The sequence below is a fragment of the Ammospiza caudacuta genome, chromosome 1 (genome assembly GCF_027887145.1).
Source record: "Ammospiza caudacuta isolate bAmmCau1 chromosome 1, bAmmCau1.pri, whole genome shotgun sequence".
Classification (NCBI taxonomy): domain Eukaryota; kingdom Metazoa; phylum Chordata; class Aves; order Passeriformes; family Passerellidae; genus Ammospiza; species Ammospiza caudacuta.
In genome coordinates this window covers 17,290,728-17,310,546 of record NC_080593.1, presented here as the reverse complement: position 1 = coordinate 17,310,546, position 19,819 = coordinate 17,290,728, and the positions used below count along the sequence as shown (strand labels likewise).

Sequence of the window (19,819 nt, the reverse complement as noted above, 5' to 3'; positions counted from 1 at the left end):
CACACCTGCATTACAAGCTTAGCAGAAATAAGAAGGCTGTAACCATGACTTGATAAAGAACCTTTCCCTTTGAAATTACTGCTTTAAAAAAAATATTTTATTTTCTTTTGTTTTATTTTATTTAAAGCTGAAAACAGTGTTTGAAACCACATGCATTTCTTCCTGAAATGATTTTGCCATAAACACCATGTTAAGCTGACACAGAGAGAGTCCATCCAGCTCTTACTGGTTTTTGAGCTCCCTTGCTTTCAGCTGAACTGAGCAAAAAGCTCTCACCAAAGAAGTATGCCCACCATTAACCAAAGTGTCACCTGGAAGTGTTGAATTGACACACTGGGACATTCCAAAGGTATCAAAGCACCTTCAAACTGCCAAACTTAAAAATCCCCTCTAGACTAGTGTAAGGCTCAAACAAACCTCAGTTTAAAGTGGAGGGGGAAAATAGCAACAGCCTAAAAATAAGAGGGTTAAAACCAGGAGTTTAAAAAAAAAATTTAAAATGAGGAAAGGATTACTGTTTCCCAATCCCTTTCCATATATAACTGAAGGAAGCATTATGCAGAATCATTGAAGAGCTAGATGTCATTTTCTGACTAGGTATTAGGAGTGCACATATTTGACATACTTAGGTGACAGCAGCTGTCTGCAAGTCAACTGTTTTTAAATCAAATTACTTTTATGAAATATACACCCAGCATCAAAATAAAGCAGAACATGTCCTTGGAAAAATTTGCACAGTAAGGTCACAAAGCACTGCGACTTTTACAATGGCTTTGCTAGCATTCACTCTTCTCACCAGAATGCTCAGCCTCCCACCCTATTTCCTCCCTTCTCTTTTGTTACAACACAAAAAAATCAATTTTAATACATTTTATATCTGCAGTCGATCATAATTCATGCACTTAATCTTACACAAAAGAAGTTAAACTTTCTTCAAAACAAAAAAAATCAAAGCTTACAGAAAACTCCAGAAATGAAGTAAAATGCTGTGATGATTAGACCTCTATCAACTATTTTGTGTAGGTACACGGTTACATGAAATTTTTTACATGTAAGATTTAAACTTCATTCAAAGAACAAAGCTTACTCTTATTGAACACAATTATCTGGTTTGATCTGGTACTAAAACACGCTGCAAAATACAAAAAGTTATTTCAATGCTGTAGTTCAAAGCATTTGTAAAAAGAAATTAATCCTTCTACCTCTACCTAATCTATTGTCTTCTAAATGGTCTGCACATCACTAGACCTTATAGTATTTTAGCCTGAAAATATCTGAAATTGCAGCATGTCCTTTTTAACCTTCCTCCATACCCGAAATGGAAGCAGTCTCAGCTGAGATGCTCCCAACACAGTCCTTTTCCAGGGCCAAACAGCAAATTTTTCCTGAGACTTCATATCTATGCACCAATAATCTTTCTACTCCTATCAAAAGATGCTTTCAAAAAGAAGTGGTCCTCTGGATAAGCACCTGACACCAACAAAGACACCAAAACTTACTCTGGAGTCAGACAGACATCTTTTGTCTCTCCCAAGACAGACATCTTTGCTAACTATTTAACTGAATTTCCCTTAAATCTTTTGTAGGTTTAACGGGACAAAACACAATCAGAATGAGAAAAGGTGTCAAGGTCTAAGATGATTCTCTGTGCTAGGCCTGTAAGATTTAAGAACATTTATGTCTGCAGAACACAGCTAAATTTGATGAGTAACAGCAAGAAGAAAATTCATCAAAATACTGCATTATTAAAACTAGCTTAGATAAATTTTAAATTGATCAGTCACTAAAAGCTATTTTAAGCTAAAGACCCACCTGATCAGCATGAGTTTTGAGAGGTTAAGTGTTACAGTTTGGCAGAACTTAAACATTGGGACTCAAAGTAAAGCACAGCTGAATGTGAGAGGCAGAGTTGTCAATGCCAGGATAATCTGCTGATGCAACCATCCATAGTGATGCACTTCTTTAATCTTGAGACTTCCTAAGTTGGTCAAGAACAGATTCCAGTCCACAAAGTCTAAGGGAGAAGTTCCTGTTGGCCTTGATCCATTAGCCCAATTTGCAGGCTTGAGCTTTGACCTTGATCATTCTTCTTGCTTGTTTGACTTTCCCTCAGGATGAACAGCTGACTTTGAGATGCCTGGCCCAGGCTGGGGGGCGCAGGGAGTACCCAGCTCTCTCTGCAGCCTCCTGCCTCTGAAAAGGCTGCTGCAAAACCTGCTCTAGGAGCTCAACCTGGAAGCCATTAAAAATGGGTAAGTTTTTATATCAAATGTTTTCTGGTAAACAAAGAAAGGTTTTTCCTCCTGACTCCAGAAACTATCACATGAATTGCTTACTATTATTTGTACTACTATTAATACACTCACTACTATTTATGTTATAATTAATACTATTAATAATTCTGTTAATATTTTAAATAGCAATTGCTGTTTCATGGTACAATTTTGGTCAAAATGTAATACAATTCAAAGTGTAAATGTAAAAATTGTTTCAATAGCTGTTATGCCAGTTATTATTAAATCTGTCAAGAAAAAAAAATAGATAATTTACCTCCGAGAAATCATTCAAATTAGCTTTTTGCACTGCTGATTCTGCCATCCAATTCCTAAGTATGTATCTAGGATTAACAGCTGAAACCAAGAGTAAATAATGTTAAATTTATTTAGACATATTAAACAAAAGGAAAACAGTCATTGAAACATGTCACTGAAATCTTCAAGCGTTAAATTTGCAGATCAAGAAAAAATGCATAAAAAGGAAAAGGAATTTATCACTCTACTTAATTCTCTGAGTTGCTAAAAGAATTTTTTAAACTTGCACTATCAGTAGTGCCAAAATGCCAAACAGAAATTAGAGTAGCACAGCACATTGATAGAGGAAGGATTTCCTGTCAGGAACACCAGCAGGCTTTTCAAGTGCAATGAGTTTACCATGGCTCAGGTTCCTGCTGCGTTGATGGAAAACATTTCAATGTTGTCAATACCTTCCTGGAGATCACAAAAATGAATATTGTATTATTTAATTTACAAAGTAATTACTAAGATATCCTTTAAATTATATGTATATAGGCCATAAAAGCCTTTAATGTTAAAATTCAGCTGTATTTTTTAGAAACTACTTTTTCAACTTTCCTTTTAATCTCCTGGCTGAGGGTAGGCAGAGGTTCCTCAGTTTTTTCCACAGCTGCCTGTTGTATCCTTTTGGAAACCCTCATGACAACTGCACTGCTTCCCTGGCTTGTTCCAGGCTGCTTTTGTCTAATGAGCAGTAGAGAGAATGTAGCAACACGAGAAAATAAAACTGCTGAATTAGTAAACTAGGATATATCCTACAACAGAGCCATTAACAATTTATATAAGGAGTTTTGCCAAACTGTATGCCAGGGACAATTCATATCAGCACACATGGCTCTAATTATCAATTTTTTGGCAGATTATGTCAATGAAAGTCTTATTTTTGTTCTGCAATTAAAGGCTAGAATTCTACTTCAGTAAGTTTTCCCTTTACCTAATAATCAAAACAATGTTACAGAATAATTCTAACACTTCAAGCATGCTTTGAAATCTTAATTTGCCATTGTTCTGTATATTTTCCCCAGTTCAGTAAGCATTTTTTACATTAAGGGATTAGTGATACCAAAGGTGTTTCACTCATGCACTTGAAACCAAAAGTCTGTGATTTATGGACATACACAAACTTCAGCCCCTTCTCTTTCCCCTGATGTCCCAGTAGGTTTTATATTAATAAATTTTAGGTTTATATATTTATTTTTAAAAACCCATGGGCCTTTATGAAATATTCTTATAAATACCCTTACAGCATATTTGAAAGAGGGTATTGGAAAAAGCAGGGGAATGATCAAAATTACCATCTCAAACTTCCCTCTATTCAAGTCCTTTAATCAATAAGTTATTAAATTATTCTATTTACAAATAATATATTAGAAGGGGTCACAGACATTCTTCTTTTTCACATCCCCCTTGTCTAGTATGTATTTACATATTAAAAAAGTCAACAAATACAACTGTTTACTGGGAATCCTGATAACCTCTACACAGGCATAACAACACTCTGCCCTAACTGCTAAAGAACAGTGTTTTACCACTTGGCAAAACAATTTGCTCTGGCCAAGTATTTGATTTAATCCAGTAAATGGGTTATCAATAGTAAAGTGTGATAACTATTTTAAAAAATATTTTAAAAGGTGAAAAAGTTAACATATGACTCATTCAAAAAATGGTAATTCACATTAGAGCTGTGAGTCATTTTAGCAGGAGAATATTTGTCCCAGAAATAAATTCTTAACAATTGCAAATTGACAAGTTTCACAGTGGCTTTAAAAATGTCAGTATTTAACACAAGTGACAAGATAATTATCAAAGAGTAATACAAGCCAGGTAAGAAAAGGACAAAGCAAAAGAATTTTTGTGCCCTTTATAAGCATTATCTGGTCTACTTTTTTTACATGCTGCTTTTGTAAAGAAATACAATTTTAGACTTGGATTGTCAAAACTTTTTGATCAACTCCAGAAGAACTAAGTTTAGGCAGTACAAGATAAAACACTACTAAGAACAGAAAAAAAAAATTAATAAGTGATGACTTTAAATGATTCAAGCTAATGTATGTTGAGAAGTGAGATTTTTTATGACACTAACAATTAGGGAAGGGTGATGAATAATGAGGTGTTAATGCCAATATATTCAAGGTCAATCAAAGACAGCAGTACACAATTTAGTGGAACTTCCCAACCCAGTTGAGAATCTGAGGAGCCTGGACAGATTTGTCTTCAACATGAAATGCTGGATAAAAATGCAGACTTGCCTGAATTGAGCCAGATTTCTGCTGGAAGTTGTGCTGACAAGGACAGCTGTTACAAGCAAATGCTCAAACAACCAACAAACAAAACAAAAACTGAAATAATTTTTTAAGAGACCACAGGGGCACCTAAGTAATCTATTTAAATCCATGGATATAAAAATGTAAAAAAGAACAAAAAAAAAATCCCCAAAACCTCTGTAAGAAATTTCAGTCACACTGTAATATTGGGCACCTAGCAAAAGTCCAACAAGGATTGTTGATTTTAAATAAAACAATAACAAACTAACATCAATAGCCTATTATAAATTTTTGCAGCTCTGCTGTATGAATAGAGAGTGATGGTTGATTATATGGAAGAAAATGAACTGAACCATGAATCTTTGAAGATCAGGTTTTGACTGCTACCAAAACTAAGACCATTAGCACAAGTGTCATTTTGGAGGCAAAAACCCTTTTCCATGTTTCATCTGTCTTCTGCCTGTACTATGAAATCCTCTGAGGTGCATGTAGAAAAACATAATGTTTTGCAGAAGATCATTGACAAATTAGGATCCTTTCTGATTTGGAATAAAACCTCAGAATGTCATGATTTTCTCTAAAAGCAGATTTAGAAGATACAGAAAAATAAGATATGTGTTTAGACAGTTTTCAGCATTCAATTTTAGCTGAGGAAAACAGGAACTTGAAAATTCAAAACGATAATTGAGTGAAGGGCCTCAGAAACTCACAGATGAAGCTTCTTAACCCTACTGAAAACCAATAAAATAAATATTTCTTCTTGGTAGCTCTTTTCATATTAACTTTCTAAAATGCATATAGAATTTTAAGATGTATTCTTTAAAAAGTATAGAGCCTTTGTTAGATGGGGCTGCAAACCTGAAACCATAAATTGTGCCCTCTGTAGTTTTACTGCCTCATTACTGAAAGTCAGTGCCAGCTCCTGCCATTTTCCTGGGAAATCGATTGGAGCTTTAGAAGAAAGGGGCCAATCAATACCCAACAAAAGAGTGCAGCCATTTCCATCCTGCTTGGCAGGAAGCACCCTGCAAAGCAGTGTAACAGTGAAGCCTCTTGGGCAGAGTTTGATCATATCTTGTAGTTCCTTTATTCCCTTTTGGCCATTGATTTTCAGTAGCTCATTTTCTCTTATAAGCAAATTTCACAAATTTACCACAGCAGCTTACTGCAGATCAAAAATATCTCCCGCTGAACAATTCTTGGAGTTTCATATGCACTGTTTCTGCTGTGATACCTAACTGCAGAACCTTTGCCATTTTGTCTTTAGCATAACTTGGAAAATCAAAGCACCTTACTTTGCCTCCCATGACCAGATAGTCCTTTCACAAGGAGTTTTTCCTCTGGGTGACAGAAAGAAAAAGTGTGTCCCTATCAGAAATCTGAATTCTGTGTAGCATGTAGAAAGGGCAGAGACAGACAGAATGAATTGTATATTGCTACAAGATTTGGAGCAGCATAATGAGAGTTTCTCCTCTTAAAAAAAATACTGTATTTTAGTTCTACCCAAAAAGAAAAACACCTACCACAAAAGAAACATATGTAAATAGATATTTGCCATCTGCAAGCAGATGACTCCTTTGGATTGTTTTACTCACTTGCCATTCTTGTTCTTCTTTTGGCATCTGAGTCACCATTGTTACTACACATCAAAAACAAACAAAAAGAAAAAAACAGAAAGCACTTTAGCTAGTGAGGATTAAGCTGATTTATTTTTAGATATATCTTATTTGACTTCCATTAAAATCATTAAGTGCTCTGCTTTTGTGTTTGGCAGAAGCTGGTGTGAATCTCTATGAATAATTAGACTTGGAAAAAACTGCACACTTTCTTGTAGGTTTTGTGCCTTGTATTGACTTTTCCCCTAAGAATTTTGTTTACTGAATAAAATTTCCAAGTACCTGATATGTATTTATTTTGACTACTATTAGCCATACATACCATATATAACTAAGAAAAAAAATGTTAGATTCTTTATTGATTTAACACAAAAGAGTCCTGTGCATTCCTATCTATGCAACACCATGGTTTCCAAATACAATCTGTGTATTTGCAACTGTTCAATTTCCATCCCCTGCCACCATAAAGCAATGTTATTACATAGTAAATATATATAAATAAGCAGTAATTAAACACTATTCATTCCTATGTACTTGCAAAGCCTGTTTGTGATTCTTGGACAGAATCTGTAGGATTGCTATTTGAAGAAAAACTGTTAACCAAGGAAAACTGATCAGGTGCTCAGTGAAGGACAAAGAATAGAAATTACTCCTACCATGTCATTTTTATGCACCTGAGTGTCAAAACAGAACTACAACAGTAATTATTGTTGAATCCAGCAGAATGTAGAGCCAAGAAAACAAAAAAGACATATGAAACCATGTTTGGGCCAGTTTGTTAGACCCATTAAAGACTATGCAAAATCACTGTAGATTAATTTTGCCTGCTTCTGGCAAATACAGACTTTAAACTACAACCAGACTTGCCTGTTTAATCTCAGGAGGTACATAGTAACCCACTCTGAAAATAATTTGTGTTTACTCAGATCCTGGAGAGCCCAGAATTCCTAAAGAGAAAGAAACATTTATTGGCAGATAATCAGAATTATTTTTCTGTTAAGCAAAAACCAAAGTAAGCAACAAATACTGTGTTTTAGCCCCAGCTGGCAACTAAGCCTCACACAACCACTTGCCCTTTAAACCTCAGCTGAGGTTTAAAGTAAGGTTAAAAGTAAGAAAACTCTTGGGTTGAGATAAGATCAGTTTAATAATTGAAATAATTTAATAACAACAATAATAATAGCAATGTGAAGGAAAATATCAAAAGGAGACTGAAATAAAACCCAACATAAACAAGTGATGCAAATGAAAATCAATTGCTCACCAACCTATGCCCAGCCAGTTCCCAGGCAGGGTATCCCCCTGAGCTCTCTGCTGGTTTGTTTGCTGAGCATGGCACCAAGTGCTGTGGGATATCCCTGTGGCCAGTTTGGGTCAGCTGTCCTGGCTCTGTCCCCTCCCAGCTCCTCGTCCACCCCCAGCCTCCTTGCTGGCAGGGCACCACGAGAAGCTGCAAAGTCCTTGACTCAGTGTAAGCCCTGCTCAGCAACAGCTAACACACCTTCAGTGTGTTATCAGCATTATCCACAATCTGAATCCAAAACATGGCACTCTACCAGCTACTAGGAAGAGAATTAACTCTTATCCCAGCTGAAAGCAGGACAATGAGCAATAAAAGGATTTAAAAGACAAACGTATTAGGACCCTTCAAAGAATTTTCTCCCTAAACATTCCACTACTATCTTTTGCTCTGTATTCAAATTATTTATTTTTGCTAGCATGATGCAGCCTCATGAATCCACCTCTGTTATGACAAATTTTACCTAAACACCTCTAGCACTTCACCCCTATTCTTCCTTTGCTTATTGTCTGACCTATTTGATTTTTTAAGCTACATAATTACAGGTTTCACTTTCTTCTGAGACTCATACATGGGTCAGATATATTAATATAATTGTTTTTCATCAAAAAGTGTGCAATAAGCAAAATATATAAATAAAGAAAAGGTAGAGAGAAAGAGAAACTAAAAGCTACAGGGATAGGAGAAAACTGAGAAGAATAGAGACAGCAGGAGAGGAGACAGAACTTGGAAGATGCTGACAGCAAGGAATCAGAGCTTGGGGTTACTGCCTCCATGATGGACAGCAAACACAAACCAGGCCTCCCTGGCTGATTACACTGAGCCAACAGCTGCTTCATATTCCTCAGCTCACAGACAAAAAATGAACTTCAGAGAAAGAACAGATTAGGAAGAAATGGACATAGATAAAAGGAGCTAAACAGCACATATTCAAGAAAAAAAAAAAAAAAAAGGAAGGGAAATTAAAAACAAGAAGAAAAAGTTTTCATCCCATCTGGAATTTTTGGTTTGGGGCTTTTTTGAGGAATAAGAGTAAAAAGTATATGAAAATTATATTTGATCATAAAAATGAGCACAGAAATGACTAAGAACTGGGAATCAGGCAGGTGGAAAACAGGTGAGTATGAGAATCAAGCATTTGTTCAAAGATGTGCAGAGTTAGGCTGCTTTAGGAGGAATTTCATAATGTTTTCAGTTAATACTAAATGCAAGGACTCCTGCAGTGTTCCCAAAGGATTCTAGCATTTTTAGGTCAATTTTGGTATGCAGCTGAAAAAATCTTTAATATTGATGCACAAATCAATATGAAAACTTGCTGATAAAGTGTGTAAATAAACAGAGATGAAATTACTTTAAAATTGAAATTCTTTAAAACAATGAAAACTTTTTACCAGCATAAAATTGTACTTGTTTTTCCACATCAGTTTTGAAACTCAGAATTTGTGGGCTAAATCATTTCATTGTGTGAGAAAAAAAAAAAAAGATCAGGTTGCTACCAAGTGAGGGCTGGAAATGACCCTTGGTGTAGCAGCAGGATCACAACTACACCGCAATTGCTGGTTCCTCAGCTAACACCTTCAAAGATGGGAAGATGGAGTTGCCATAAATGGAAAAATCCCTTGGGTTCCATGACAAAAATACCTTCTCTTACAAATGCACCCATTCTCTTATCACCCTCCTGTGCAAACAAATAATTCCAAAGCCACAACTCCGGCGTTTTTTTGTTGCTTACCTCTAGAGTATCAAAACTTTTAAACTCTTAATGGCTTCAAGTTCATAGAAAAGGTCAGGATAGACCTCTTACTTAACAGAAGAAAACAAGGAAAATCAGAAAATTTGCTCAAAACCACTTAACTATACATGGAAAAAGAACCATCAACTCCTCATTTTCATTCAGTGTTTTACATTGTCATCCTGCTGCCTAAAAACAACCTCCTAAGTCCTGCTCTCATTTTAAATTGGCTTCAAAAACAGACATAAATCAGATGTCTGGGGAAGGCAATGAAGTTTCCCAGGCAAAATTAACAGTATTCATCACATGGAAATACATCACTATATTAAAAAATAAAAGGAAAAAAAAATCATTTTGGCTCCTGCAAAAAGGCCATTTTCTTTCCTGTTTAGGTTCCTTTTCAGAACCATATTACAAGCTTCCTTTTCAGAATTTCCCTTTTGCTTTTTTATTCCATTATGACTTGCCTAGAATCTCAGTCCAGTTCAAATATGTCAGCTATATTTCCACTTTCAAAGATTGCACTACATCCAAGTAAAAAATTTAAGTACTCTCACGTATTTCCTGAAGAATAAGTTTAGTCTAAGTTAGAGCAACACAGGATGAGATAGCAGGCTGAGCAGGACACAAGAGCAAAATGTATTCTCATGCTTTAAGTTACATTTAAAACCAATCTCTTGCTCAAGGAAGGGCAGAGGCCATGCTGGGAAAAGATTTGTAGCAGGAATTTATGTTGAGATGGAATCTCACTTATCATTAGATACCAAGACAAGTAAATATGCCTGAGAGCAGAGGTTTAGGCCACCTGGTAAACCCATGACAGGAACAGTCTGGTTGACCTGAGGCTGAAATTTTCCTCATGAGTCCTGTGCAACTTCACTTACTGAACAAAAGGTATTCTTAAACAAAACAACAAAAAAACAGGGAGATGAAGGGGAAGAAAATTCTTTGTAGCAGACCCACATTAAATGTGACAAAAATCACATTCCCAGTTGTGTATGAGTATTTATTACCACTCATATTGGACCTATACCAAAGGGTCAAAATCTGACTTGAGCATTTTTCATGAATGCACATTTCATTAGCACTTTTCATTAACATATCCATCATTACCAGATACAGGCTTAACAAGGGGTGGTAGCCTGACACAGGTGTATTAGTCCCTCTGTCCCTTAATAATGACACAATAACATATTTCCCAGACAAATCACGGCTTGAGATAGCCTCTGCTATATCAGAGTTATGTCCAATTTGATTTACTCTTTTTATATTAAGCATTCCTAGGACTGGGTGCTTGTATTTATACCTCAGGAATATGGAGCTTCTTTAACTGGTCTGCAGTAATTTCACTCAGCTCTCGGAATGTCATTGTAAAATCAGCCTTTGTATCTTCCATAATCTAGTGAATAAAGACACTTCTATGAGTGCTTTTCAAGTGTGGGGTACCAGTTCAGATGTTTGCCAACAAAATTATCAAAGTAAACTCACTTTTAAGAGGAAAGCAATCAAATAGTTATCACTCTCATTCTCCCCAAGAAGACCCAATTTTGTTTTGAATAGTTCTGTGAAACTGAAAATAGTAACAAAGTATGGAAGTTGTGAACATTATATATTTTATAGCATTGTAATTAGAAGGTTTCAGTTCTGCAAGTGCATACCGACTGTGATAGTGCTCACCAAACCCCTCCAAAATCTGGGAAGCTCTGCAAAACAGAAGAAATGTCAAGTTCTAAGGAACTGAAATGCTGCTGCAGGTATAATCCTGCTGTACACCAAACAACAAAAACTTCTGCCTGCTATCTCAGAAACACTGATACTCTGAATCATCTCTTTACAGGAGGCTATTAAAAACTGTTTCATTACTTCAGGACAATGCATGGTCTTCCTAATAAAATGTCTTAAAAAACAAGCGAGGCAAACTGAGAACAGAAAACTATGGGCAAAAGTCCTACCTTAGTGAAAGGAAAAAGGATCACACAACATCAATAGCTCCCTATAGTCCTATTTTACTACTATTTTTGACCCAACAAAAACTTTTCTCCCCACCCTCTAATCTTATTCTGGCTAACAACTAATCCAGAATCAATTCCCAGTTAAAAAAAATGAAATATCTTAAAAGCAAATCCCTTTCTTTCCTAAGCATATGGTGATTACAGTGTCTCCATCTCACTAGTTCCTTTAAGCATTATGATATTTTAAGGATTACTTACAGCTGCTTTTGCCTGGGATCCAATAAAGGTTTTAGAGCTTGTAACAGCTTGCTCAGATTAAACAGCCCAACACTTGCCTGATTTCCTATTTTATACCTCCTTTCATCATCAGATGTATTTGGAACAAAATCTGTTTCAAACAAAACATTACTTTTCCATAACAGAGTAATTACAATAAAGAATCAATGATAAAATATTGAAATACATTCATTTTTATACTTACACAGCAAACTTATAGAAGACTTAAAACCACTTAAATATTTAAAATTAGATCACAAGAATACTTATTAAAAGTGAATTAACTCAAGATCTATCATTTGCAAATCTAAGGAATACATCCTGCACACACAACTTCCCATATGTTACAAGTGACATTTTCCTACCTGAAGATACAAGGTAAGTTCAGATGATTACAGCGAAAAATAAACACTTTTTCATTAAAAACAGTCTTTTACACTTAAGTTCAGTATTTGTACTACTTCTAGTGCACATAGATTAAGCAAACATATTTAGCACATAGATTAAGCAAACAAATGTCCAACTAGATTCAGGATTTAAGTGTTTGTGGAAAAGTCACACATATAGTAAACATGTATTTACCTGTACAGTAAACATGTATTTAATAGGCCACCTAAGCAAGATTTGTTTCAATTGGACAATCGAGCTTTGTATTCACATAAAAAATACGCCTATATCTGGATTTTATATCCAGTAGTAAAATATTCTATCTAGAGCAGCAGTGTGTGAGGGGATCAGTGGGAGCCCCTCACTCAGATCAAACCCAGCTAAGCTGATCAATGCACACAGCATCACCTGAGTCCTCAGAGGACACTGACAGCAAATGGAGTTTTAAGGAGGACACTCCCAACTCATCTGTCAGATCTGGTGAGTGGTTCCAATCTGAATTTTGACTCTAACACTTCTCATCTGGCTCTAGGGCACACTGTCTGGCTGGGATAGTTAGTTCTGTTCACAACAGCCTGTCTGGAGCTGTGTGTTGAACTTGTGACCAAAGCAGTGCTGATAGCACAGCAATGTTCTACACATTGCTCAGCAGGGCTGGCCCAGCATCAAGGGCTCAATTCTCATTCTGCAAGCCCAGAAAATGAGGCTGGGGTGGGCCAGATAGGAAGGGATGCAGCTGGGACAGCTGAGCTCAGCTGACCAAAGCGATATTCCACACTTACAACATCATGATCAGCAATAAAAACTGGGGGTAGTTTTTCCAAGGCATTTGTTGCTTGGGAACTGACTTGGCATCAGTCTGGTGGTGACATATGGTGAGTGATTCTCTTTGCATCACTTGCTGCTCACTCCTGTCATTTTTTCCCCTTGACTTATACAAATGTCATTATCTTGATCCATAAGCTTTTTCTTAGCCTTGCTTTTCCAATTGTCTCACTCAGCCCACAGCAGGGAGGGGTGAGCCAGTGGCTTAATTGCCAGATGGGTTCAACCCACCCTATAAAGAAAGATCTAAAAGGAAAAAATCCCCATTTTGTTCAATACAATAGAAACAATATGACATTTATTCTCATGACTTTTCCTTAATTTGAGGCTGCAGGCATGAAAACACATAGCAAGATAACCACTGCTGATTCTGAAGTTTATTCAGTTGCAAACTATAAACAATATTCTAAGAATACACATTTATGTACATACTGAACCTGTACCTATCAATCCCAGACTGGCTGAGTTAATACTTTCAAAGAAAGGTTCCCATGACTGTGTAGGTTTGATTTCTTTTCTTCCACCATATAATTAGCTGCTGTGACTATAAAACTAGAGCTTTCATGCATGCAAGTTACTGTATTCCACTTCTGCTTTTGGCTGCTTCCAGCAATACACAATTTTTAGTTTTCTAGGCTTCTGTTGTAGTATCTATTGAATTGATGGTGATCAAGTAGAAACACTCTCATGGAAATGGGTTTAATAGTAATATTTCATTAACAAGACTTTTAGTCATTGAATGCAACCTATATAGTGTATCATAAAACTGGTCACTAATGCAATTTTTTTCCCTAAAGCTCTTCAAACAGTACACATGCTTAGGGTTTTTCTGCTAATAATGAAAGGAGTTTTCATGCAATGGAAACTATATAATTTAATATAAAAAGATTATTTTAAGTAAAAAAACTCAAAAAACCAAAACCAACCAAACAAACAAAAAAACCAGATGCTACACTCACCGGGGTCATAGGAGTCCATAAATCCAAATGGACCATAATCTATTGTTATGGACAACAAACTGAAGTTATCTGTATTGCACACACCTACAGTTAAACAGAAAGGAGAAACAAAAGTTAAAACTCCACCTGAACCCCAGTCTCTAGGCATTCTGCTGTGAAACAGGTGCATTGAATTTAGAGAGCTCTCAGGAATCAGACTCTGAAGAATGTCCCCATCCCTGTGCCCCCAGCACATGCCCCACAGCACAGCCAGGCTGCTGCTCCTGCTGCTGTTTTGGGGTAAATCCCACAAATCTGCAGCAGAGCCAGATAGCTCCATGTCCTGAGCACTGTAACAGGCCAGGGCTGGCTGTGGAGGGATCAGATTCAGAGCAGTTAAACTCACACATGGCATCAGCACCCTGTCTTTGTGCACTGCACTGCTGCAACAGCTCTGAGTATTCTTGCTCCCCTATTCTCATCCTGTCAGAGCTGTGCTCTGAGAGATCAGACAGTGTAACTCTTTCACAAAGCCCCTTGTGTGACAGATAAAGCTGTAGGTGAACACATCAGCAAAACAAAATATCAAGGTGACAAATAAAAGCCATTTTAAGTCCATTACTGTAAAGTGTCCCTCCCCTAAAGCCAAAGTCATCTGGCACCTTACCATGTGCAAACCCCACAGACATCCACAAGGAAATGAGATTCGCAGTCTCTGACACGACCGTAGAGAAAAATTCCTGAAATCAAATATATCTTTTACTTCAAGTCCTCTGTATCAAAAACATTGAAATACATAAGCATTTTATTCACTTTAGAAATATGTAATACATTCCATTTTTCAAATTTAAGCATCTGTCAGGACTTGTCATTCCCATTCTAAATTATATGAATGCATAATAACCTTATTCAGCAAAGACTATAGTCAAATAAGTATACACAGATGCCCTTAAAGTAATGAAGAAGTAAAATTAAAAAAAAAAAAAACCAAAACATACTATTTATACTAGGCAGTGTACTAGAATATACCATTTATACTACATTTACATTAGCAAAAGCACATTTCCTCACAACATAACTGATCACTGATAACCTATTTGTAAAAGAACAAAATAGAACAAAAAATGGAAGCTTCACAATAAACATTTCCAAAATGGAAACTGGTAAAAAATGTTCACATTTGACTTTGAGAAAACAAAAAAAATCAAGAAGTACATTTTTACTGCAGAGAATTAACAAACTTTTGCTAATAAAACCTGGAAGCTCACTTCAAATTTTAAAATCTTGTAAAACTTGAAATTGTGAAGATCTTCCTGTAATTTTTGTTCATATGCTTGTGGAAAATAAAAATTACTCTCAAAAAAGACTTACCAGGTATCTATTTGAATCATTCATAGCTATTGATGGAAAATGTTCCTGGATGATAAAGTCTAGCAATCTTCTGTAACAGCAGAAAAAGAATTCTTTAAACAAAACTGGTACTTTGGAACTGATCATTAAAAATTCTTGTTTTCAAACAGCAAAATGTTGATCTACAGCTTGCCACAAATAGATATTTTAAAAAATCAATCTGTTTAGACTAAGTCTATTAATCACATTAAGCTCTTCCAAAATTCTTAGAGATAAAACCTAAGGTTGTAGCCATAAATAAGACTGGACACAGTCTTAAAATTAAAACAGAGAGAGTTAAAATTATCCCCACATTAAATCTTCAGAGTTAAAATTATCCCCGCATTAAATCTCCAGAGCACACCAGGACATGGTTCTGCATGCAGCAATATCCATTTCTTAGGGAAAAAATAAGAGTTTGCATTTCCAAAAAAACGGTATAAGATTAGAAGGAATAACCATTCTACATCAGAATTCTCACAAAGAAAATGTTCTGACTGAATTCTTATGGAGTAGGGTTACTTCCACAGTAGCTGACTGTTCCCAAAACAGTTCTCCACATTCCTACAAGACAGGCTTAGGGAAATGGGATACATGCATTGAAATTTGCAGGACCTGTCACAGAAAACTGAGAAATGTAGGAACTCACACTTTCAACTCACAAATCTTTTTGAAACAACTCCTCCCTAGTGCTTAGTTACCGGAAGTACCTAGGTATAAAACTTTCCTCATTTTGTAAGATCCAGGCTTTTACACATCTCAAGGGTTTTACCTTTGTGATGTAAGATCTTTGGTATGCCTGTATAAAAATAGCAGATTACCTTTCTGAATTATGTAATCTCACTTGCTAAATAATTGACGTCTAAATTCCAACTGTATACATGAATTCTAATGTAAGTTGATGCTTGAGAAAACTATTTCAGTTACTGTGAAGATTCAATTCAAACCTTAGTAAGTCCAGTTCCCCAGAGTGAGCCAAGATTTCCAAGGATCCTATACGAAACCACGACTTGGCAACTCGTAGCACTATTGCACCTTAAATATAAAGACAAGAGTGTTTAAATGGAAACAGAGCATCAACAAAATAAAACAGTTCCATAGCAAAAGCCACCATGTGTTGTTTCTATAGACACAAAGTTTGTATACACACAGTTCAAATGGTATTTTTTTAAGTATGCCTAACACATAACAGATGAATATGTATAACATAATTTTACCACACATGCATTTTAATGATGAAGCTTGATTTGCTATACCAGCAAGCACAGGCAAAATTCTGTTATTGTATTAATACTAGAATCACTTCAGAAATGCCAGCCTCAAAGAAAGAACACAAACAGGTTTGTCCCCATGTTGTGCCATCTCTCTCTTTTTCAGAGCAGGTATAGATGATACAGCAATGATATAGCCACAGCAGCATTCCATGCATCCTGGTAGTGCTATCACAACAACAGAAAGCTTCCCAAGATTTCAATATCATTTTTGTAATGGGAAATGAAAATCAAAATTATATTCTTTCAATACATATGCCACAATCATAGAAGACCAGTTCAGAGGGCTTTCTTCAACCAAGATATATTTCAGATTGATTTTCTCAGGAGGGGTTTTATATCTTAATAAATTAAATTAAGCCAATTTGTTACTTTTTATTACACATTTTTTCATGGAGAATTAAGTTACAATGTTGTAATATTTTAAAATATGCTCATTACCTCTTTCTTTCTTAATATTTCCATTGTAAAACTGGTCTCTCCACACATCATCATCACTTACAACTAAGCTGCAGCAAACAAGAAATGAATGTTAAAAATTATCTCAGCAAAAGTAATTAATATTGAAGATCAAAGTGATATTTTATATAAATTCATTTTCTTCATAAGAAGAAAGATTGTTTTGGTGGCATAACTTTGTATTTACAAATGACACAGGCAAAAAAGATCCTGAGGCTTAACAAGACTTTTCTTGGAAGATGGCTGCTCTCAAAAAGAGCAGTGACAGATTACTGTGATTGTAACATTAACTAAGTCCCAATTTCCCTGGGGACAACATGGAAATTATGAGGAGAGAGAAATTAGAAACCAAATTGCTGCATCAGATGGAGGTTGCCCTTGACATGAGCCAAAATTATGTCAGAAACTTCAGGGACAAGTCTGTGACCCTTAGCAATCACTGCTACTGGTACTTGGATTTTTAAAACCAATCTCTTCCTTTCATTTGCCTTAAAATTCTGCACATCCTATAAATTTTCATGTTTATCCAAATATTGAGGTTTGTGAGAGTTCAGTAAAACTTGCTTTAAAATATTTCACAACTTGCATTAATTTGTTTTAATTACATAAAATATGTAATTTCCTTGTATTTCCTGTTCTGTCAGGAAAAATCAATCCTCACAAACTCACAATCCTCACAAAAAAGGGCATCATGTTCATCTAAGGTTAACAAGTAGGATGTTTTCGCTCCAAAACAACTGGGATTACTCTGACAATCCAGCTTGGTGCCATCTTCCCAAAAAGATTTTATCCCCTCAATAGGCACAGAAGACTCCCTGTTCAAGACTCTAGCTGGAGGATAATTTAGCTCACTTTGTATAATTCTTTGTATAATTCTTCTTTATCTTTGCTTGTTAACTGGAAAATATTCTTTACTCAGGAGAGACATGGACCTATTGAAGTGGGTCTGGAAATAACCAGAGCTGGAACAACTCTTCTGTGAGGACAGACTGAGAGCTGGGGCTGTTCATGGGGAGTAAAGAGAGACCTTACAGCCCCTTCCAGTCCCCAAAGGAGCCTACAAGAACTGGACAGGTACCCTTTACCAGGGCCTCTAGCAATAGGACAAGGAGGAATGGCTGCAATCTGAAAGAGGGCAGGTCTAGATCAGATATTAGGAAGAAGCTTTTTACTCAGAGGGTGGTGAGACACTGAACAGGTTGCCCCAGAAAGGCACCATCCCTGGAAATATTCACGGTCAGGTTCGATGGGAATTTGAGCAACCTGATCTAGAGCTATTTATATCTGCTATTAGGTAGTTGAAGACAGCAGAGAAGACAGAACCAAACTTTTCTTCGAGGTACACAGCAAAGAACAAGAGACAAACCTATTATTCCATTCATAAATATGACCTAAGACAGCCACGGTGTTAATTCTCAAGAGTTTAATTTTGGAAGTACACTAGATTCTGGTTTTACATACTTGAGCATTGAAATTTTAGAAAGAATTCGGCTGAACCAAAAATGTGGGAAATCCATATAAACAAAAATATGTACAAAAAGGTAATGAAAAGAAATAGCATGAAGTCTTACCTAGTGCAGTTGCTTGCAACAGTAACTGTGGGTTTGAAACTAAATTATTGTTATTGTATTCAGTATTTTTAAAGATACCTAGTAGCTATTCAAGCTGAACGTTTTGCTAACTGCAAAGAACAGGCAGTGAATTATTTCAGGAGGGGGACAATATACAGAAATCAATCTGCTCCTTTTATTGGAGCTGTATTGATACAAGTAGAATTAGAGTGTTTTGTTTTTTTCTTTTAATACTCATTTGGAACCAATTAGTATGTCTGTAGTATTAAGTACAAAATGCTCCGAGCTAAATGAGATGGAAGAAGAAAATCTTAATCCTTCAAGAGAAAACAATAAAACTTAGAAACAGAGAAGGAACCTCAGGCACCTACAAAATACTCTGTGCAGCTGAGCAATAGGGGACAGAAGGCACAAAAGTTGTGCTACTAAACTTTACTGTTTTGGACAGACCTCTGCCAGAAAGGTTGTTTCCTTTTTACTGTGTAGCTCTTAGCAGGCTCTCTGCAAAATTCGTACAGAATACCAGCACTTCTACTGCAGATAAAAAATCCATGGAGGCCTCAACATTTAGTTAGCACGGACGTGCAACACTTGAGAGCTGGCCAGGTAGCTGAGCAGCCACACATTCCCACCAGAAAAGTAGCTCTCCAATGGTCCCTGCAGTTGGTAAGTACTGTAAGGCAGCAGCAGACCAGCTGTACACTGACCCACAGGAAACAGAGCACTGAAATTGCTCCCACAGCAAAGAAGCTGGAACAGCATGGAAAGAAGGAAGGAAGTGTCGGAAGGAAGGAAGTGTCGGGAGGAAGTGTCGGAAGGAAGTGTCGGAAGGAAGGAAGGAAGTGTCGGAAGGAAGTGTCGGAAGGAAGTGTCGGAAGGAAGTGTCGGAAGGAAGGAAGTGTCGGAAGGAAGTGTCGGAAGGAAGTGTCGGAAGGAAGTGTCGGAAGGAAGGAAGGAAGTGTCGGAAGGAAGTGTCGGAAGGAAGTGTCGGAAGGAAGGAAGGAAGTGTCGGAAGGAAGTGTCGGAAGGAAGTGTCGGAAGGAAGGAAGGAAGGAAGTGTCGGGAGGAAGTGTCGGAAGGAAGTGTCGGAAGGAAGGAAGGAAGTGTCGGAAGGAAGTGTCGGAAGGAAGTGTCGGAAGGAAGGAAGTGTCGGAAGGAAGTGTCGGAAGGAAGTGTCGGAAGGAAGTGTCGGAAGGAAGGAAGGAAGTGTCGGAAGGAAGTGTCGGAAGGAAGTGTCGGAAGGAAGGAAGGAAGGAAGTGTCGGAA

The 19,819-nt window shown here is 36.6% G+C and overlaps 1 protein-coding gene across 1 annotated transcript in view; it reads right to left on the bottom strand.

The window, feature by feature from the left end:
* Positions 1-187: 187 nt before the first annotated feature.
* Positions 188-19,819, bottom strand: part of LOC131555238 (protein adenylyltransferase SelO-like) — a 24,604-nt gene continuing 4,972 nt past the window's right edge. The window contains exons 7-19 of the mRNA XM_058801107.1: positions 16,965-17,032; positions 16,200-16,287; positions 15,235-15,304; positions 14,531-14,603; positions 13,885-13,968; positions 11,696-11,825; positions 11,144-11,188; positions 10,974-11,055; positions 10,792-10,884; positions 7,321-7,400; positions 6,433-6,476; positions 2,551-2,630; positions 188-2,232 (exon numbers count right to left, since the gene is read on the bottom strand). Coding sequence (XP_058657090.1) covers positions 2,110-2,232; positions 2,551-2,630; positions 6,433-6,476; positions 7,321-7,400; positions 10,792-10,884; positions 10,974-11,055; positions 11,144-11,188; positions 11,696-11,825; positions 13,885-13,968; positions 14,531-14,603; positions 15,235-15,304; positions 16,200-16,287; positions 16,965-17,032 — 1,060 coding nt within the window. The 3' untranslated portion in view covers positions 188-2,109. The remainder of the gene's footprint in view (positions 2,233-2,550; positions 2,631-6,432; positions 6,477-7,320; positions 7,401-10,791; positions 10,885-10,973; positions 11,056-11,143; positions 11,189-11,695; positions 11,826-13,884; positions 13,969-14,530; positions 14,604-15,234; positions 15,305-16,199; positions 16,288-16,964; positions 17,033-19,819) is intronic.